The 20,119-nt window shown below is 32.7% G+C and overlaps 1 protein-coding gene across 1 annotated transcript; it reads left to right on the top strand.

The window, feature by feature from the left end:
- The first annotated feature begins 6,030 nt into the window (after nt 1-6,030).
- Nucleotides 6,031-9,650, top strand: LOC118343684 (putative disease resistance protein RGA1). The gene is made up of 2 exons (XM_035690018.1): nt 6,031-9,447; nt 9,556-9,650. The coding sequence occupies exons 1-2, from the start codon at nt 6,031-6,033 to the stop codon at nt 9,613-9,615; spliced, it is 3,477 nt and encodes a 1,158-aa protein (XP_035545911.1). The 3' UTR covers nt 9,616-9,650.
- The last annotated feature ends 10,469 nt before the right edge of the window (nt 9,651-20,119 follow it).

Genomic DNA, 20,119 nt, shown 5'->3' with positions numbered 1-20,119 from the left:
CAATATTTATATAAATAATAATAAATATATTCTATCTCTCTCTCCCCGGAGTTCTTCAAGTTCATGCATGAATTGAAGGGAATCTTGTTCAGAACAAAACCATATATAATCTCCTTTCCATGCAAATCTACCTACCGCCCACAGCTTCAGCCGCTTATGGCTGTGTTTTGTTTTCTTTTGTATTTTTCAATCTGTTATTTAAAGATTCTGAACCCCCAAATCTAAGGCCGTACGTAATGCTACCTATGTGATAAACTAGTGTTACTTACAATTTTTTTTATAAAATTTATTTTGTTAATTTTTTTAAATTTTAAATTTTAAATTTCGTAATTTCATAATTTTCAACATATTATTAAGTGACATGTAGAGAAACAATATTTTTTTTTTTAAGTATATTCAGCATTTTCCTATAAAATGAGTTGTGTTACAAGTACTTATAGCTTAGCTACTTTCCTTAGATTTTAATTGTCTTCTATGCATCCTATAAAAAAATAAGAGTTAAATTATCAAATTATCATGAGCATTTAATTCCGATTACAAAACCCGGATTTTTAAGTGTGCATTAGTTCGGTTCTCGTTTTCTCATATCATGATATATATGTATAATTTCTGTTCTAAAAATCTTCAGAATCCATTTCTTGAAGGTTTCGGTTCTATTTATAGTTTATACACTTTAATGGGCTTAACTGATTCCAAGAGCTGGACTGAATTGATGGGCCTATGACAAATAAAAGGCCAGCCCAACTAAACAAGACACACAGGCCAATCTCTTAGCACACCATCATTCAAGACTATTAAACCCACTACAATTCCACCATTCATTCTTGGTTAGCGACTTGGCATATTGTTGATGCAAAAAAAAAAACTTAGCATATTGTTGATCAATCAACTGATCCTCTTTTATTTGCTGGGTATTGTTTGAGACCGTGGGATGGCTGTTGATGTGCCGGAAAATCATCCATATTATATCCTAACATTGAACAATAAGAGATGCTCCGTAGGTAACTTGGTTTCTACACGTGCATGTTCTCTCCATTATACCATCTCTTTGCTCAAAGTCGTACTGTTCATGCAGGCCGAATTCTTTTCCGTCCGGCCCGAAACTCAGGTAACCGAGTTCACCCGGGCAGTTATCAAACCGAGTTTTAACCGGATTTATCTACCTCAGTTATACTCGGATACGGGTACGATACAGTATCCAGGTTATGAATTTAAATCTGAAATCCGGTTTAGTTTTTTTTTTTTTTTTTGAAAAAAAGACTTTACAATCTCTTTTTGCCATGCAGAATTTACAATTTTTTTTTATATACATTTGTTTCATTTGTTTAAGAGATTTAAAAAATATATATATAAATAAATAAATAAAAAGAAAATTTACCTTGTCGGAGCTCGGTGACTCTGGCAGGCCCCATCAAAATATAGGAATTTTTTTTTCTTGAAAATTTTTAATAAATTAGCTTATTCGTTTAATTCGTGGTACTGGGCAGGTTGACCGTTGTTCTCCTATTATCCAATGGGCCGAGTAGTTTGGATGGGTCATGGGTGGGCTAGGTCAGAGGGACCTGCTACGTAACTAGTCCTAAATTAGGTATCAAACTTAGATTTTATTTATTTATTATTTTTGTCGTGAACTTCTCCAAAGTAGGGTCTGAATTTATGTAGAGTAAACTTCGATCTTGTGTATTGCATTTTCAAAAGTTTTTATATACGAAATTAGTTAAATCACTGATTTTTCATTAGGAGTGTGACCTCAAATGATTGTTTGTACCTATGAGGTGTTAAACCTTAGACTTTAAAGAGAGTGATACCCCAAAACCAAGGCCTCCACCACTTCGGACAACTCCTTGAGGTTTCAAATTTAGAATCATGAGATTAGGGTTTTATTTTTTTTTGGAAGTGAGAGGAGTTTAAACCTAGTTCTCTTATTTGAAGATCAGGGTTTATGGCATTTGGTCTAAAGGACTTTGGCAATCTTGATATTAGGTTAAATCACCATAGTGTCAAAATAAAGATCTTGAGTTTGGCTTTATATTTTACCACATTTGATTAAGTATTCTATGTGTTAAACCCACTTATCAATGATAGTGTAGACTACATGTGAAGAGAGTTTTAGAATAGAAAAATGATATTGTCGAGAGTTACGCACTACTTTTAAAAAAATGAATAAATATAAAATTCACATGAAAAAAATTAATTTTTTAAGAGTGGATTTCATTCTTTTTAAAAAAGAGCGCGGGATACTTACACAACTCATAATTATATTTAACATTACTCTTTACAATATAAATTAGATAATTATATTCAACTATTACCATCAATTTGAGACAATGAATGATGTAGATTATAGCAACAAGGCATATCAGATTGTAATATTAATATCATGTCTTTCTTTGATTTTTGCTTTTGCAGTACGTTGTACGCCATGGCTTTGAGAAGAAAAGAATAAATGATTTGCCAACTCTTCAAGTCTATTGAATTGCCAACTCTCTTATTAATCGTTTGGATTCATGTCCTATACATTTTGTTCTCCGACTAGATTTATATAATCTTAGATTAATTCAACTTGGTGCAATGCTATCAAAATTGGATGAAGAAAACAATATATATGGTCTCTGCAAGTTGGGTCATGTCTCGTACCAAGTTCGAACAAGAAGAATTTGATGGTCCATGATCAGATTGGTTGTAAACCTTTTTGGAATAGAGAAGTATTACAGTAATGAACATATTATAATGAAATAAATTTATAAATTAACATGATTTCATATAATATATTAGATTTATTTTATAATAAAAATAATTTTATAATTTAATATATTATATCAAATCACGTTAATTTATGAATTTAATTTTATTAAATTTATTGATGGTTAAAGCATCTCTCTTTAAAATAACTTCAAAATTCAATTAGTTACCACCAAAATCACAGCACAAGGAATAAAGAAAAGCTATGGAAACTGAAGGGTGTATAAAGTGCAGATTCTATTTCTGCCCCTGATTTTAACACGTTGCCATACCTTTAGAATAACTTCCAAGTTCAATTCTACGACCCAAAAACAAGAGAGAAAAAATAAAAAATAAAAAAAGGAAACCTGAAGCATTGAATCTGGTAAGTATGCCAGGTCAGCTTTCTCTGCAGTACTCAAAGTCATAGGATATGTTTGACTGTCAAATTTATTTCAAATCAATTATTGATAAGATTTATTTTTTTTTTAAATTTTTCATAAAAAATTAAACTCATCTCAACGTATTTCATACATCCAAACAGATCTCAATAAAAAAGAACCTTTCAAATTATTTTACTTTATTTTTTCAATGATAAATAAGATAAAAAAATGGAAAAGGCAGTAATTCTCTTGTTAAAGCAAACTCTAAATTTTTCGCTACAAAAATAATCTCATTGACAAGTTCATGTATTTGGCTGACATTAGTGATTAACGTTGCCAAAGTCACCAGACTCTGGCTTTCAATATATGATATGGCCGATTTGGCTTCTTCTTACTAGCCAAGTTCAACCAAAACCCTTGGATCCTATTTTGTTTGTTTTTTCCCGACCTAGGGTGCTAAGACATTAATGATCCCCTGCCACCCTCAGACTGCTTGTCTCAGAGAAGCAACCTCATAGTGATTCATGCCGCTGGGGTGGGCCAAATTTGAACCCTGGTCTGTTCGCCCCCTCCCTCGCCTAGTTCGGGGTAAATGGGACCAATGCCCACTAGGCCCAGAACGTATTTATGGGCCATTTTGGACCCATATTTTAAAAAAAAAAATCTTATAAAATAATTAGATTTTACAATTTACATATGTTATATGAAATTAAACAAAGGTTTTCTAAAGCATAAAACATAAAAATCTAAGTATTCTAAACTATTACAATAATACAAATTAATCTAAAATTATTACAAATTAATCTAAAAACACTAAAAAACTTCAAATATTATTACAAAATAAGAAATTGTAAGTGGCAATTTTACTAACAAGATAACTTTGAGTTTGAGTCTTGAGATTGGAATTTGTGGATAGTGGGCAAGTGAGACTGTGAGATTATAAAACTTGAAACATTAATAGGTCAAATTAAAATTACAAATAATATATAAATATGTAAAAAACTTAAAACTAAAAGTACAAACCAAGTGAGACTATCAAGGATTGCAAATGAGATAATTGGGAAATTGGGATTAGGGTTGGAACTTGGGCAAATGACTAAGTAAGGGTGTGAGATTATAAAACCTGGGAAAAAAAAAGAAAATAAAATATTCGGAGGAGCAGCCCTAAAACAAAAACTGATTGGATGTTGCCTAAATTAAATTTGGGGATTTCAACATTGAAATCCTCAAAACATATTGCTAAATTTAATTAAGGATTTCAAATTGAAATTCCTAAATTAATTTAGGATTTCTATTTTGAAACCTTTAAATTAATTTAGGATTTTAACATGATCAGATTGGTGGTAGACCTTTTGGAATAGAGAAGTGTTACCGCCGTAAACATATTATATAAAAGTATACTCACAAATTGACATGACTTCATATAATATGTTAGATCTATTTTATAATAAAAGTTGTTTTACAATCTAACACATCACATTAAATTACGTCAATTTTTAAATTTACTTTTGTAAGATTTATTTATTTATCACTAAATAACTTCTCTTTAGAATAACTTCAAAGTTCAATTAGGTATAAAGTGCAGATTCTATTTCTACCCTTGATTGTAACATGCTGTCATACCTTTAGAATAACTTCAAGTTCAATTCTACGACCAAAAAAGCAAGAGAGAACAAAAAAAGATATGAAACCTGGAGCATTGAATCTGGTAATTATAAGATGCCAAGCCAGCTTTGGCTGCCAAGTATCCTGCTTTGTTATGCTATCAAATCCATCTTAACTTATTTCAATTAATTATTGATAGGATTCACTATTTTTTTAACTTTTCATAAAAGTTAAATTCATCTCAATCTATTTTCATACATTTGAACACATATTTCAACATACTTATACATTTAAACATATTTCAATAGGAATCACAAAATATTACTATTCATATATCAACTCAAATTATCTGTGATCACCTTAGCATCCAAACGCAAACTCAATCTATGGTGCTCATGTCTTTTTTTGGCTGAGAAACATCCCAAATGAATCAAATGTAACATTTTCTTAAGGAGTTATTCTATTCTCAAGTCGGTGTGTAGAGCACACCATACATACTACTTAATTAAAAAAATTTGATTTATAAAATTTAAATTTTAAAATTTTTTCCAATTCAAGTAATATCATATAAGTACTTTGCTAGATGTTATCTACACCGACTTAAAAATAAAAGAATATTATAATAATACTGGATACAGTTTTAAGATATGAAAGCTCCACGTATTCTCTTTAAAAAAAGGGACGTTAATCATTAAAAAAATTATTGTTTCAAGTAGATTCCAAATTTATTCATTTTCTTTTAAAATGAGTGGATGAGATTTGCATATTTAAAAATTGTAAAAACTATTTCTCTAATTAAAATTTTTCATTTTTTTAGAAGAGGTGTAATAAAACTTTTAAAGTAGCCAATGGCCCAATCCCCCACCGTCTCTCCAGGATAAAAAATAATAAAAAGCGTAAGCTTTAAGGTTTGTTTAGACAAGAAAATTATTTCATCTCATTTTATTATTATAAATTTTTTAAATTTTTATATAAAATATAATAAAGAATTTAACTTTTTTAAATTTTAAAATAATAATAATATTAAAATAATATTTTATTTAACTCATTTAAGATCATCTTAATTCATTTCATATCATCTCATTACCTAAATCAGCGGTCAAAATAAAAAGAAATCTCAATTATTTTATTACGTGTACTTGAAAAAATACAAAATCGCATAATAAAATACTTGGAAAAAATAAAAAAAAACACTTATCGATACGCTTAGGCACGGGATTGGGTCACCGCATTGTCCATATATATATAGGCCACGCCTCGTCGATTCCATTCACAGCAAACATCCAACTAAAAATTTGCCTATACGCTCATCTTCGAAGAAATGGCAGAAGTTTTTCCCTCCATTATTGTTTCTGGAATCATTGAGCATTTGGACTCGCAGACGGTGAAAAAGTTCGGATTATTATCGCCCTGTGTCAAAGATTTTGAAAAGCTGAAGCATATTGTTTTAGAATTACAACCTGTGCTTCTGGATGCCGAGGAGCAACAAGCCAAGAACCATGGAGTCAAAGACTGGCTCGAGAAGCTAACAGATATCTTATATAAAGTGGAGGAGTTGCTGGATGATTTATCCACCGAAGCTCTTCGGATGACCCGAAATAAGAAGGCAAAACAGGTGTGCATCTTCTTTTCCAAATCGAATCAACTTGCATTTAACCGTAGATTGGGTCCTAAGATTAAGACTATTCTAAACAATTTAGATCACATTGCAAACGACATGAGGAAGTTTCATTTTGAGGAATGCCATGGAAAGATACCAGTAGAAGATAATAGGGAGAGGGATCATAATGCTTTTTGTCCCGATGAAGTACTTATTGGTAGAGATGACCATAAAAAGGCAGTTGTTGACTTTTTAATGGACTCCAATGTTGAGGAGAACGTTTCAATACTTCCGATTGTCGGAACCGGAGGTATGGGAAAGACAACACTAGCTCAGTTCGCATTCAATCACGAGAGAATCCAAGAATATTTTCAGCTAAAAATGTGGGTGAATGTCATGTCATGTGTCTCTCGTGATGACGTTGGTATGGAAAAAACAATCATTAGAAAAATCCTAGAATCTGCCAGAAATGAGAAAGTAACGTTAAATCCTTTCATGAATCCTTTTATGATTTTTGAAAAAGAAATTTATGGTAAGAAGTACCTACTTGTCTTGGATAATGTGCGCATCAATGATCGTGAAAAATGGTTACGCTTGAAACGAGGTCTAATAGAGCAATATGGTGCAAGAGGCAGCAAAATTTTAGTAACTACACGTAGTGAAGAGGTTGCCGATACTATGTGCACAGTTCAACCATATTACTTGAGAGGTTTAGATGAAGATGACTCATGGTATTTATTTAAACGGGTGGCGTTTAAAAATGGCCGAGAGCCAGACGATGAGGACGGAATTGTGAATATGGGAAAGGAGATTGTGAGAAAATGTGAAGGTGTCCCTCTCATCATAAAAACAATTGGAAGGTTATTGTATTTCAAAAATTCAGAAACAGAGTGGTTGTCTTTTATGAATAAAGAACTTTCAAGAATACGTCTAAATGAAGAAGAAGACATCTTAGCAACTCTTAAGTTGATGAGATACGATCAACTTCCGCAGCATTTGAAACAATGTTTTGCTTATAGTTGTTTATTTCCAAAGAATTACGAGATTGATAAATCAACATTGATTAATCTTTGGATAGCACAAGGATTTATAAAGTCGTCAAATGAAGAAGATGAATGCCTTGAAGATGCTGGTCATGAATACTTTATGGATTTAATTTCGAAATTTTTCTTTGAAAAAGTCACAACAGATTGGTCGGGTGAAGTCAGTAGCTGCAAAATCAATGACCTCATGCATGATCTTGCTATGTCGATTGCTGGACCGTCAGTAACCACATTAAACTCTTTTACACATGAAGAGGACGTTAACAAGAGCACTCGTCATCTATGGGTTGGTTACGATATAGAATATTACTTATATCTCGCACGTTTAATTTCTAAAGCAAAATGTAGACTGCGAACATTTCTTTCACCAAGTGACAGTGAGCCTAAGGGCATGACAGAATGTGATGCAATTTTTTCAAGCTTCAAAACGTTGCGCGCATTGAAATTGGGTAGTAGAAACCTAGATGGTTTACCGTCAAACTCGATTTGTAAGTTGAATAGTTTAAGATATCTTGATCTTTCTGGAATGTACATGATGAAGAAGTTACCAGATTCTATAACCAGCTTGCAGAATTTGCAGACGTTAAAACTGTGCAATTGTAGTTGGTTTGAAGAATGGCCAAGAGACTTTTCAAGATTAGTCAACCTCAGGCATCTTGACATCAATGGATGTTGGAAACTGACTTATATGCCACGTGGATTAGGGCAATTGACTAAACTTCGGTCATTATCAGACTTCCTGGTATCCCCCCAACTAGATTCTCTCAACATGCTGCATAGTGGTGGACTAAATGAATTAAATCGACTAAATTACCTAAGAGGTGATTTACAGATTAGAATTTTGGGATGTGGGAAAGATGATGTTAAAGATTACAGGGCTGCAAATCTGAATGCGAAAAAAAGGATTCGTTCTCTAAAATTATATTGGGACGATTCATTTGGGTTGAGAGATGATACCCTCGCTGGAAAAAAATTGAAAGCCTTAGAACCTCACCGCAATCTTAAAAGGCTTGAATTAAGCGGTTACAAAGGTGCGGAGTTTCCGAGTTGGCTTTCGTCACTCACAAATCTTGTTGAATTTCAATTATCTAAGTGTGAAAACCTGAAATGTTTGCCACCATTGAGTGAACTGCCCTCTCTTAAGCGTCTGTTTCTTAAATACTTGGAGGGTATTGAGTACATGTCAGATAGTGATGATGAGTATACTGGGACATTCTTCCCATCCTTAGTGGAACTTCAACTCTATTATTGCCCTAATCTCAAGGGGTGGTGGAGGGAAGAGCCTCGTTTACTCCCTTCATTTCCTTGTCTTTCAGAACTATCCATCTCGGGTTGCACCGAGCTGGATTCGATGTCGACGTTTCCATGTCTTGAAGAAGAGTTGGTCCTGTCAAATGTCAGATGGAAGCCAATGCAAATGACAATGATGATGAATATGGGTGCACCGATTTGCTCAACGTTACCAGCAGTAGGCTCCTCTACATCTGCCTTTTCTTCATTTGCGCCTCTCTCAAAATTGAAGCGTCTACGACTACATAGGATAGAAGATCTACATATTCTCCCAGAGAAGGGACTGCAAAACCTGAATTCTCTCAAGTCTTTGCATATAGTCAACTGCCATAGATTAAAGTCTTTGTCTCAAGGTATTCAATATCTCACTGCACTTCAAGAACTGAGGCTTAAGCATTGTCATAATCTCTGTATAGGTGGCAATGATGAGGTTGAGATGCGATGGAAAGGCCTTGAGAGCCTCCAATCTCTGGATTTCATTGGACTTCCCAAATTGGAATCTCTGCCATCAGGTCTTGAACATGTTTCCACTCTGAAAATGTTACAGATTTCGGGCTGTTCCTTGTTGACGGCCATACCAGAATGGATCTGCAACTGGACATCACTTCAAGAATTTGAAATTTCGAATTGCCCTAATTTAACTTCGCTTCCCGAGGGAATGCGTCTGTTGAAGACTTTGAAAATGTTGGCAATTAGACAGCACTGTCCCTTATTGTTGCCAAGATGCGAGGCACACACAGGAGAGGATTGGCCAAAGATTGCTCACATTCCTGAATTGTACTTGGATCGGTCCTCCATGCCCAAGGTATTTAAGTCTTTGAAAGTATTGATATTCTTCACCTTATCTTCTCTCTTCTTCTTTTTTTCCTAGTTATCTCACAATATTTTCTTCGTTACTAAATTTTCATTGCAGGAGGAAGTGATGGAGAACGTTGGAAAAAAGTTCAATGTTTATTATAATTATATGTCTTAGCTGTTTTAATTTGAGAGAAGTCAACAATTTAGCGGTAATTATCTTCTTAATCCTGTCTTCTTCCTATTCATAGAAGTTTCATTACTTATATCATAATAATTCACATATCAGGAAAAACAATAAGAAGGTGAAGAAGAAAATGAGGAAATTTAGGATAAGAGGGAGGAATGGACTCTGGGCAGAGGCAACAAAGGTTGTGGAATTTGAGGACTACTAGAACCTCGTGTGAGGTCAGTAAGGTTGAGAAGTCAGAGGAGGATATGCCACCAATATCTTTTGTTAGAACTGTGAATCGGCCACTTCAACAATTTCGATCATAAGTGCTTGCATTTCTGTTAGCATGACAGATTTTAAGGTAATTGGATTATGCTTGTGGTTCTTTCCAGATTACTAATTCTATAAAACATACAATTTCTCTCCAAGTGTAAGTACCTCTTATGTCCAAGCTTTTGCAGGAAAGATTAATTTGGTTCACAAGGGGGAGCATACAACATGATGATGCAACCAAGTGCTTGAGATTTCTGTATTACTGCTTTGCATGAACATCGTTTGCCATCAGTGATTTTGCAGTTGGATGTTGTACAGAAAAGAAAGGATTTCCGACTTAAAAATGGAGGAAAATCTTCTTGGTTTGCTTCGAAGATTCATATAAATGCTTGTGACAACAAGAATGATGGAGATACAAAATGGTATCGAGTGCTGACTTCTGCTGGTAGGAGTAACAACATTTGCCTACCCAAGTTTATGAAACTTCAAATTCATCAGAACATGAATTTGCAATTCGAATATTTTTCTTTTAATTTGTGGTGTGTTGAATTCATAGATACCTTCAAGAATTATCTTCACTTTGAATTGTTTGATGTAATCATGAACGGGAATCTATCCATATATACTTGTTGATGCAAATGCTGTATTCGAATTCCACAGGGCACAAGTTTTCTTGAATGATATTTCTTCATGTTTGCAAATTTCTGTAATCCTTCAAATTCATATATAGTTCCTTTACCTCCGTCCCTCTAGAAGCTTTAAATAATAAATCACATGCACATAGTTTTTTCATTTAAGATGAATACCAATATATAATAGGCAAGATAGATTTTATTGACATAATCAACAATTTCTTCCATGTCAACAAAGTGGCTTGAAAAGCTAACTGATGCTATTTATGAAGCGGATGACTTGTTGGATGATTTCTCCGTCGAAGTTCTACAACAAGAAATCATGACTCGTGATAAGAAGGCAAAAAAGGTAAGCATCTTCTTTTCCAAATCGAATCAGATTGCATATCTCCTTAAAACGGGTCCTAAGATTAAGGCAATTATAGAGAAATTTCACTTAAAAGGAACGCCATACAGAGATACCAGTACGGAATAGGAGGAGGGATGATACTCATTTTTTTTTTGTGAATGCCGAAGAAGTTATCGGTAGAGATGGTGATCAAAAGGCAGTTGTTGAACTTTTGATGGACTCCAACGATGAAGAGAACGTTTCAATTCTTCCTATTGTTGGAATCGGAGGATTGAGAAAGACAACATTAGCTCAGCTCACATTCAATCACAAGATAATCGAAAAAAGTTTTCAGTTTTCTTCAAAAAGAAATCGATAGTAAGAAATACATACTTGTCTTGGATGACGTGTGGAATGACGATCCAGAAGAATGGTTTTAAGTTGAAACAACTGCTAATGAGCGGTGCCAGAGGCAGCAAAATATTAGTAATTAGGGTAGCTTTTTCTAAATTGGCCCCAATTTTTTAGCTTAATAGTGTATTCTCCCATTTAGATCTAACACGTTGTTCAGAAAAGCACATTACTTTCCCTAGATTTTAATTCTCTTCTATGTATCGTAGAAACAAAGAAAAATGAAATTAGCAAATTATGAGTATTTAGGCCAAGTTTAGACAGTGAGATGAGATGAGATGAGATGAGATGATTTTAGTAAAAATTGTAAGTTGAATAAAATATTGTTAGGATATTATTTTTTAATATTATTATTGTTTTGAAATTTAAAAAAGTTAAATTGTTTATTATATTTTATGTGAAAGTTTGAAAAAGTTATAATGATGAGATGAGATAAAACAGTTTCTGTATCCAAACGGGACCTTAATTCCTATTACAAATCTAGATTTTTAAGTGTGCATTAGTTCGGTTCTCATTTTCTCATAGAGTTTTCTTACAAATCAGTAACTGTTCACATTACATACCCTACACATGACCTGAATTTTTTTTTTTTTTTTTTTAAGGTATGGGGATATTTTTATAGAGTGAGAGGTGTGGAGGTGGTGAATAGTGGCTGAATTTTTCTTTCTCAAATCATAATATATATGCATAATTTTTAACATAAAAATCTTCATAATCCATTTCTTGCAGGGCTTCGATACTATTTATACACTTTAATGGGCTCAATTGATTCCAACAACTGGACTGAGTTTATGGGCCTATGACAAATAAAAGGCCAGCCCAACTAACCAAGCCACACAAGCCAATCTCTTAGCACACTATCATTCTATTTGCTACGTATTGTTTGAGGCTCTGGTGTGTTTCAAGCATTGGATGGCTGTCGTTCTTTTGATGTGCTGGAAAATCATCCATATTATATCCTAGCATTGAGCAAGAAGATAAATCTTGGATTAAATTAAGTCGTGGTTGTCTTTAACCACAGTGAGAAGGGGATTATCTCCCCGATTGGGCCGTCTGGGGTTTGGCCCACCTCAAGGCCAATCTACCTGTAGGTAGCCCAGTACAAAGCTAACGAAGGAGAGAGGACTAGGCTAGGCCCAAGGAGGCCCATCAGATGCGATGATTAGGCACGTCACCCGCTTAGACCACAACCCACATTGTCGGACAAGCAAGCACGCCGCATTTAATGATATGGGAAGCCGGTATGCAACAACAGAGCCAAATGTCCACTCACCTTTGTGGACAAGGTAATGCATGTGCCTCCCACCCCTCACCTGCAACAGGAGACAAACTAGCGACCCACGCACAATGTGGTAGGGTGACAACTAACATGGCAGAGGGGAAAAACCTGCCACAAGCATAGCATCTCATACACTCTTCCACGATCTGCTAGCAGTGGGCAGGGACCATCACGAACGGGTATATAAACAATTCTCGGGTTTAGGTAGACCTCTCTAAACATTATTCTCCTTATTCTCTAACTCAAAGAGGTGACTTAAGGATTGGAAGTGCCCCTCACTATCCCGAGACCTCGTCTCCTTGGATATTGCAGGTTGATAAGAGGAATTACGGAGTTGTCCAGGCTACGAAACACGACATCAACACACGATTTCAGAGAATAGAAATATTTTAGGTACATAGAAATTCTATAAAAATAAACTCATATACTAACATGACTTGATGTGATACGTTAAATTGTATAGTTATTTTTATTGTGAAATAAATATAACATATCATATGAAACCATATTAATTTGTGAATTTACTTTTGTAAAATCTCTTTGTAGCTGTAACAATTCTCTTCATAGAATGAAAATCCTAGCGATAAAACCCTGGCAACAAAGAATGTCATAATTTTTCCTTTGAGCTAAAAGGGTAAGTTGTGATTTGAGGAAAGAGTGTTAGGTCTCGTTTGATTTGGGAGTTTGAGACATTGTTCAATGAGACAAAGTCAAGAAAAATGTACGGACAGATATGTTCCTAAAAACAAGCACTTTACATCTCTATCCATCTAAACTCAAATTTTTAGTTTTGCTACACAATCTCTACCACACTTCACATTTTATATTTTTTTAATTTTTAAAATTTTTAATATATTTTTAAAATTTTTTTTAGTTTATTCTTTTTAAATTATTTCAAATTATTTATTCATTATTAATATAATAATATTTGATAAAATAAAAAAATATGAAAAATTAAAAAAATATAGAGTGTTAAATATTAAGAGGTTGTGAAAATGTTTTGTTTCCCAAAATACTCTTTGAAATTACCCATATGATATGATAAAGCAACTGACAACCACGTGCTGCTACCTTTTCTTTTCCAAGCTTTTTCCTCAGTAACCCGTACCCCATCAGCCATGGAGGAAGCTTTTGAAGCAAATCGACAGAGTAGCCCAATGCCCCCACTGCTTCTCCTTCCTTCCCCAAGCTCGTGACCTGCAAGCACATCGTCTCCGTCAATTAGTCACAGTCTCCCCCATTACTACTTCAAAAGTATTTTCGACTTCAATTACAATGAATTCATCTCATGAAGAGTTCATTTCAACGAACTACCTTGAGAAAAAGTAATTGGCCCATGGGTATATATGCATTTACAGCCCAAACATCCCTTTCTTATAAGATAGGCGGTTTTAAATTTTATGCAAAGTCAAAAAATGAATTAAAAAAAATGAAAAATTACTATTGCTATAACTCATTTGAGTTTGGTAGGAAGCTGTACGGACTCTACGGAGACGTTTGGAAATGAGATAGATAATTTTATAAATAATAATAAGATAATTTGTAAATAATAATGATATTATAATAATAGTAATAATATTCATGCATGCTAGCTTACTGTATCTCCATGTATGAATGATGTCTCCACGATCAATACTTTTGGGGCCTCCTGAAACTTTTAACGATGATGTCTCCATGATCAAAACTTTTAATACTTTTGTTTTGTCTCCATGTCGGAATGATGTCTTTATATATTTATAATTTCACGAGAAATGATCAAGGAGGCACCTAAAAATAAGTTTTTTTATTTCATAAAAAGATAAAAATTAAATTCTTATACTCATCATTTCATATAAAAAACTTTTGTGGAGGCACAACTATGAGCATCTGTATTTCTTTCAAGAAAAATAATAGTTACAATTGTGAATATACAAGTACTATACAATCACTTTAAAAAATTTTATATAAATACAGGATTAATATGAAAAGAAAATTAAATTTTTAATAATAGATTCTATTATTTTTCAAAACGATTATACGATATTTATGCACTCTACAATTATATGTTGCATTACTTTACTCCTCTTTCAAACTCTACACTTGCGCACTAGACTTGTAGATGTGAACAAGAGCAAACAGATTTCAATCCTTTTAAGGAAACTGCTACACCCATATATGATTCTCATATAAAATCCTCACTAAAAGGTAAATATCTTTACTATTATATAAGTGTCTATATAACGATCAATAAATAAAAAATTTTATTTTTCGTTAACTTAACGTTAAGTCACTCCAACTTTAAAATCAGTGAATAAATTTTTATTTTACATATTTATCCGTTAGATATTAAAATATTTTGAATTTATTATTTTTTTCTTTTATGTTTAGCCGATCGTTAGTACACCATTTTTACCATTTTTATGCTTTTGTACTGTTTACTTTTTCTTTCCCATCAGTCCATTTTATGCTTTTTTTTTACTGTTTACTTTTTCATTATTTACTTTTTCTCATATGCAGCTTTTATATTTTACAGTATACCATTTTAATGCTTTTCTGTTAATACTTTATCTCTTCTGTAACTTTTATTTTTCCTAATTTTTGTATATTTTTTTGTCTTATATGCAAGTTAAATCAGACGCATGGACAATTGTTCCTTTTGAAAGGCTTTTGTGTCATGCTTTTCCTATTTTCGTCTTATATACAGGTTGATCAGATGCATTCTTTAAATTTTAAAATAGCTTTTATTTCATGTTTTTTATATTTTCGATGGTCTTTGTAATCAGATGTATAGGCAATCGTGCCTTTTACATCTTTAAATTTTAAAATAGCTTTTGTGTCATGCTTTTTATATTTTCGATAGTTTTGTATATTTTTTATCTTATATGCAAGTCAAATGCATAATGCATAGGCAATTGTGTTTTTTATATCTTTAAATTTTATCTTATGTGAAGGTCAGATGCATAGATAATTGTGTCTTTTACATCTTTAAAGTTTAAAAACAAAATAAAATAAAATAAAAAAGAAATTTTGCCAACATGTAATAAATAAAAAATCAAACAAACCATTTAAATTATTTTTAATATTCTTAATCTTATAAAAAAAACTTCAACATTACTGAAAAAGAAATTTTGCACATTGCCTGCTGAAAAAAAAAATTGCAAGTTGCCTGATCCTGTTATTGAACTCATGCAAAATAAAATAAAATAGATGTCAGAGATACTTTCAAGAATAATACATCTAAATAGATTAAAAAAAAAACTGTACCAAAAAACTGTTCCCTTTGCTTAACACAAAAAAACAAATGCATGTATGGTTTGAAGAATTTTTTTTCCATATCTAGTTTGGGAGCTTTTTCTTTCTCATATCTGGCTTGCTGATTTTGTAGTTTTTTATATTTGATAGATGGCCTGCGAGGAGAGGGGACGATACACTTTAAAAGGCAATGTGGTTTTGAGAGGTGAAACCAAGCTATCTATTATCTATGCGGCTTGAAATTTTCAAAGGTGAAATCAAACCATTTGATACTTTTTAGCCTTTTGTTTGAAGAGTTGATAGTGTGTTTTTGGCATTTGTTATACAATTTTGCTACATACAACCGGCTGGTACAACCGCCGAGTAACCGGCTGACGTAGCATCATCTGACAGAATAAAAAAAAATCAAAAAAATGAGTGAAAAGCATAAAGAAGACATGTGAGGAGAGAGAAACCCAAATACCAAACCCATAGTGAAGGGAAGATGCCGCACAGTTGGAAACCCATTTTACCACGTCTTCAACATTCCTCCAGAGTGAAGTCGTAGTTTTCCTTCCTAAAAACTAAACCAACGGCCGTTGGCTTTCGCTCGTGTTACCAAATCAACGCCATAGGATTTTCTTCCTAATCTCCTTCATTTGTTTGGACTTCAAAACCCTCTTCGTCTTTCTCTGTCTCGTACGCACTGCACCCCATTTTCTCTTGGGAACATTTTCTCGAATTTTGACTCAAGCATTTGGTGTTTACAATTCAATCTCTCTCCATTTTGTTCAAGATCGGTGATCCTGTCTCTGTCGGTGATGTGTAACCCTGTCTTCTCTCTTGTGTTTCATTTTCCTGGTTGAATCTCTGCACTAGTTCTATTATTGCTGATTTTAATTTAGAAAGGGACGAAATTTCCAAATCCAAACCCAGATACCCACAAGCACATAAAATAGATAAATGCGTATTTGCATAAACAAACATAGAGAGAGAGAGAGAGAGACTTGTGCACAAACTCAAAAACCCAAACCACCACAAAAAGCTCCCAACAAGACAGGACTCCAAATTCCCACAGAAATGACACACAAAATCAAACCCAAATCACAACACTTCCAGTCCCAATCCAAAATCACAAATGCTCAAACAACCGCAGAGTCTTTGAAAATTATGCTCATTCCAAGGTTTCCACAGGAATTACAAGGATACTAGTGACCTAGCTAGCTTGGATTGATGGGTTTTTTTGGTTTGAAGAATGAAAACCGTCGAATGAGGAAGTTGACTTTCGAGTAAGGGGTTGTGGCAATCTAAAGGAGTCCTCGTTGTCCAAACCTCGTCGTTAAACGGAGGGTGAGATCAGAGTTTTGTTTTGAGGAATGATGAAGTTTGTTGAGAAATGAAGAAGTTTTTATCTCTCCGCCTACTACGAACTTTAAATAAAACACACCGTTTCATTATGACGTGGCGACTACCCGACGGTTACCCAGCCGGTTGTAAATAGCATTTTTGTTTGTTATATAGGTGTTCATCTTTGACAGTGTTGGGTGTTGATCTTTATTTCTCCCATTACATGTGATTTTACTGAAAACTTTTTTTGAGTTTTTTACTTCTTATCATTTCTCTTCTCTTCCACTTTTTTTTTACTGATTTTTAATGTTTACTGTTAATTTCTTTTCAACTGCTTTTCAAACTGTTTAAGGTGTTCTTGGGTGGAGATTTTTCAAAGTTGGCACTTTCTGGTGTTTAATCATTGTGAGTGCATGGTTATTTAGTGTGGTATTTTCTAATCATTATTTAATATTTTCTAATGTTCCGAATATTAGATTGATTTCTAATGTTCTAGTATATATATTAAGGTAGTATTTATTAAGTTTAGTGACTCAAATTCAAAATGAAAACAAAATACAACATTCTATTTAAATATCAAAACATTATGCTGGAAGTTTATTTTACTTTCACTTGTCCGAGTTCTAATGTTCCAGTATATATATTAAGGTAGTATTTATTAAGTTTAGTGACTCAAATTCAAAATGAAAACAAAATACAGCATTCTATTTAAATATCAAAACATTATGCTGGAACTTTATTTTGCTTTCACTTGTCCGATTTCTAATGTTCTAGTATATATATTAAGGTAGTATTTATTAAGTTTAGTGACTCAAATTCAAAATGAAAACAAAATACAACATTCTATTTAAATATCAAAACATTATGCTAGAACTTTATTTTGCTTTCACTTGTCGAAAGAGCAATTAAGAGTTGTAAATTGTGCAACAATCTGACAGAAAGACATCCAAAGCAAGCACTTGTAATCACTTGACATGGTTTAAGATATTATAAGTCCAATGTCAGCGTATGAATACCCAAACAGAATACTTAACAAGTTTCATTGTTTAAAAAAAACTCAGTGCAAGAAAGTTATAGAAAAAGTCCCATACATTTATCGACAACCCAGATCTGGGCACACAAAACTGAGATCTTGGCAAACTACATGTAAAACTCATGTTTTTTAGAAAGCATATTGGGGAGAAGACAGACCCCGTGTACATCATCAAGAGTACAAGTGGGGATTCTTACACTTGTTTAGATGTTTTACAAAATTTCTATTATTTTTTACAAAAGAAAAATGATTGATATGCAGCTACAAATTCCCCATCAAAGTTTCAGCTTTGTTTGTTATATTAAAAGCAAATCTCTACTATAGCCTCCAACAAAAGATGAAATATAAAAAAAAATTCCACAAAATCTTTTGAATCCCGAATGAATGAAACAGGAAAAAAAATTTCAAACTACGCTTCAGATTCACATCCCAAGAACCCAGAGCTGAGCACACAAAACCCAGATCTGGGTAAACTACATCTAAAACTCATGTTTTTTAGAAAGCATATTGGGCGGTTCATCACATGGGTGCATGTAAAACAACAATAAGATATGGGAAACAGAGGAAATACCCACTGAATCTGACGACACAAACAAAACCTAGACAAAACCCCCAAAATCTGACGGCACAAATAAAATAAAAAATCTACAAAATCTTTTGAATCCAAAATGAACGAAACAACAAAAAAAAAATTCAAACTACACTTCATATTCACATCCCACAGAGATAAAATAGAACACGGGGGACATCAATAAAAAAAATAGGGATAAAATATGAAAAAAGGGTGGGTAAAAAACTACAAGAAGAGAGAAGTAGTCGTGCGACAGTGAAATCTCGTGTTGGGGCAGCGGCGGGAGCGACGAGAGAATGAAGCAGCACAACGAGCAGAGATGAGATAGTGAGGTGAGAGAGTGAGGCGAGAAATGAAATGAAGTGTGCGGCCCGGGGAGAAAAATATAGGTTTTTCCCTATCAGTAGCAAAACGGCAACGTTTTGGAAGAGGGCCTTAGTTCCCCTTTGGCACACGGGCTGGGCCCTACACATACACTCTCAACCCAACAAGAATAAAATTCACCCAAATACTACACACAACCTCTTAGAAAAGAAGGTCCTATCCGAAAGCCCAAAATAATATATAAGAAGAAAATACCTTAACATAAAATACACAACAATTTTTACAATAATAAAATAAAATAACCAATAATAATATAAAATACTATTAGAAAATTTAAATTTATATTGTATATTATTGTAACTAAAAGGCCCAATCTGAAAAAAAAAATAATATATAAGAAAATATCTTAACACAAAATATACAATAGCTTTTGAAATAATAAAATAAAATAATGAAGGTGATCAAAATAATAATAAAAAAATTGAAATTAAAGAGCCAATGATAATAAAAATATTATTAAAAAATTAAAATTTATTTTATATATTATTGTGACACAGAAGGCCCAATCCAAAGAACCAAAATAATATATAAAAAAAAATCTCAATACAGAATACACAACAACTTTTACAACAGTAAAATAAAATAATGAACAAGATCATAATAATACTAATAATAAATTGAAATTAAAGACCGAATAATAATATAAAATATAATTAGATAGTTGAAATTTATGTAGTATGTTATTGTGGCACAAAAGGCTCAATCCGAAAAATCAAAATAATATATAAAAAATACATTAACATAAAATACAAAACAATTTTTGTAATAGTAAAATAAAATAATGAAAAGGATCATAATAATAATAATAAAATGAAAAGAGCCAATAATAATATAAAATATTATTAAAAATTTGAAGTTTATCTAATATATTATTGTGATGCAAGAGGCCCAATCTAAAAAATGAAAATAATATATAAGAAAATACCTTAACACAAAATACACATTAAATGTTGCAATATTAAAATAAAATAATGAAGACCATCTTAATAATAATAAAAAAATTGAAATTAAATAACCAATAATAATATAAAATACTATTAGA

The sequence above is a fragment of the Juglans regia genome, chromosome 5, assembly GCF_001411555.2.
Source record: "Juglans regia cultivar Chandler chromosome 5, Walnut 2.0, whole genome shotgun sequence".
NCBI lineage: Eukaryota > Viridiplantae > Streptophyta > Magnoliopsida > Fagales > Juglandaceae > Juglans > Juglans regia.
Note: the sequence above shows the minus strand (reverse complement) of the source record. Positions and strands in the feature narration are given on the sequence as shown.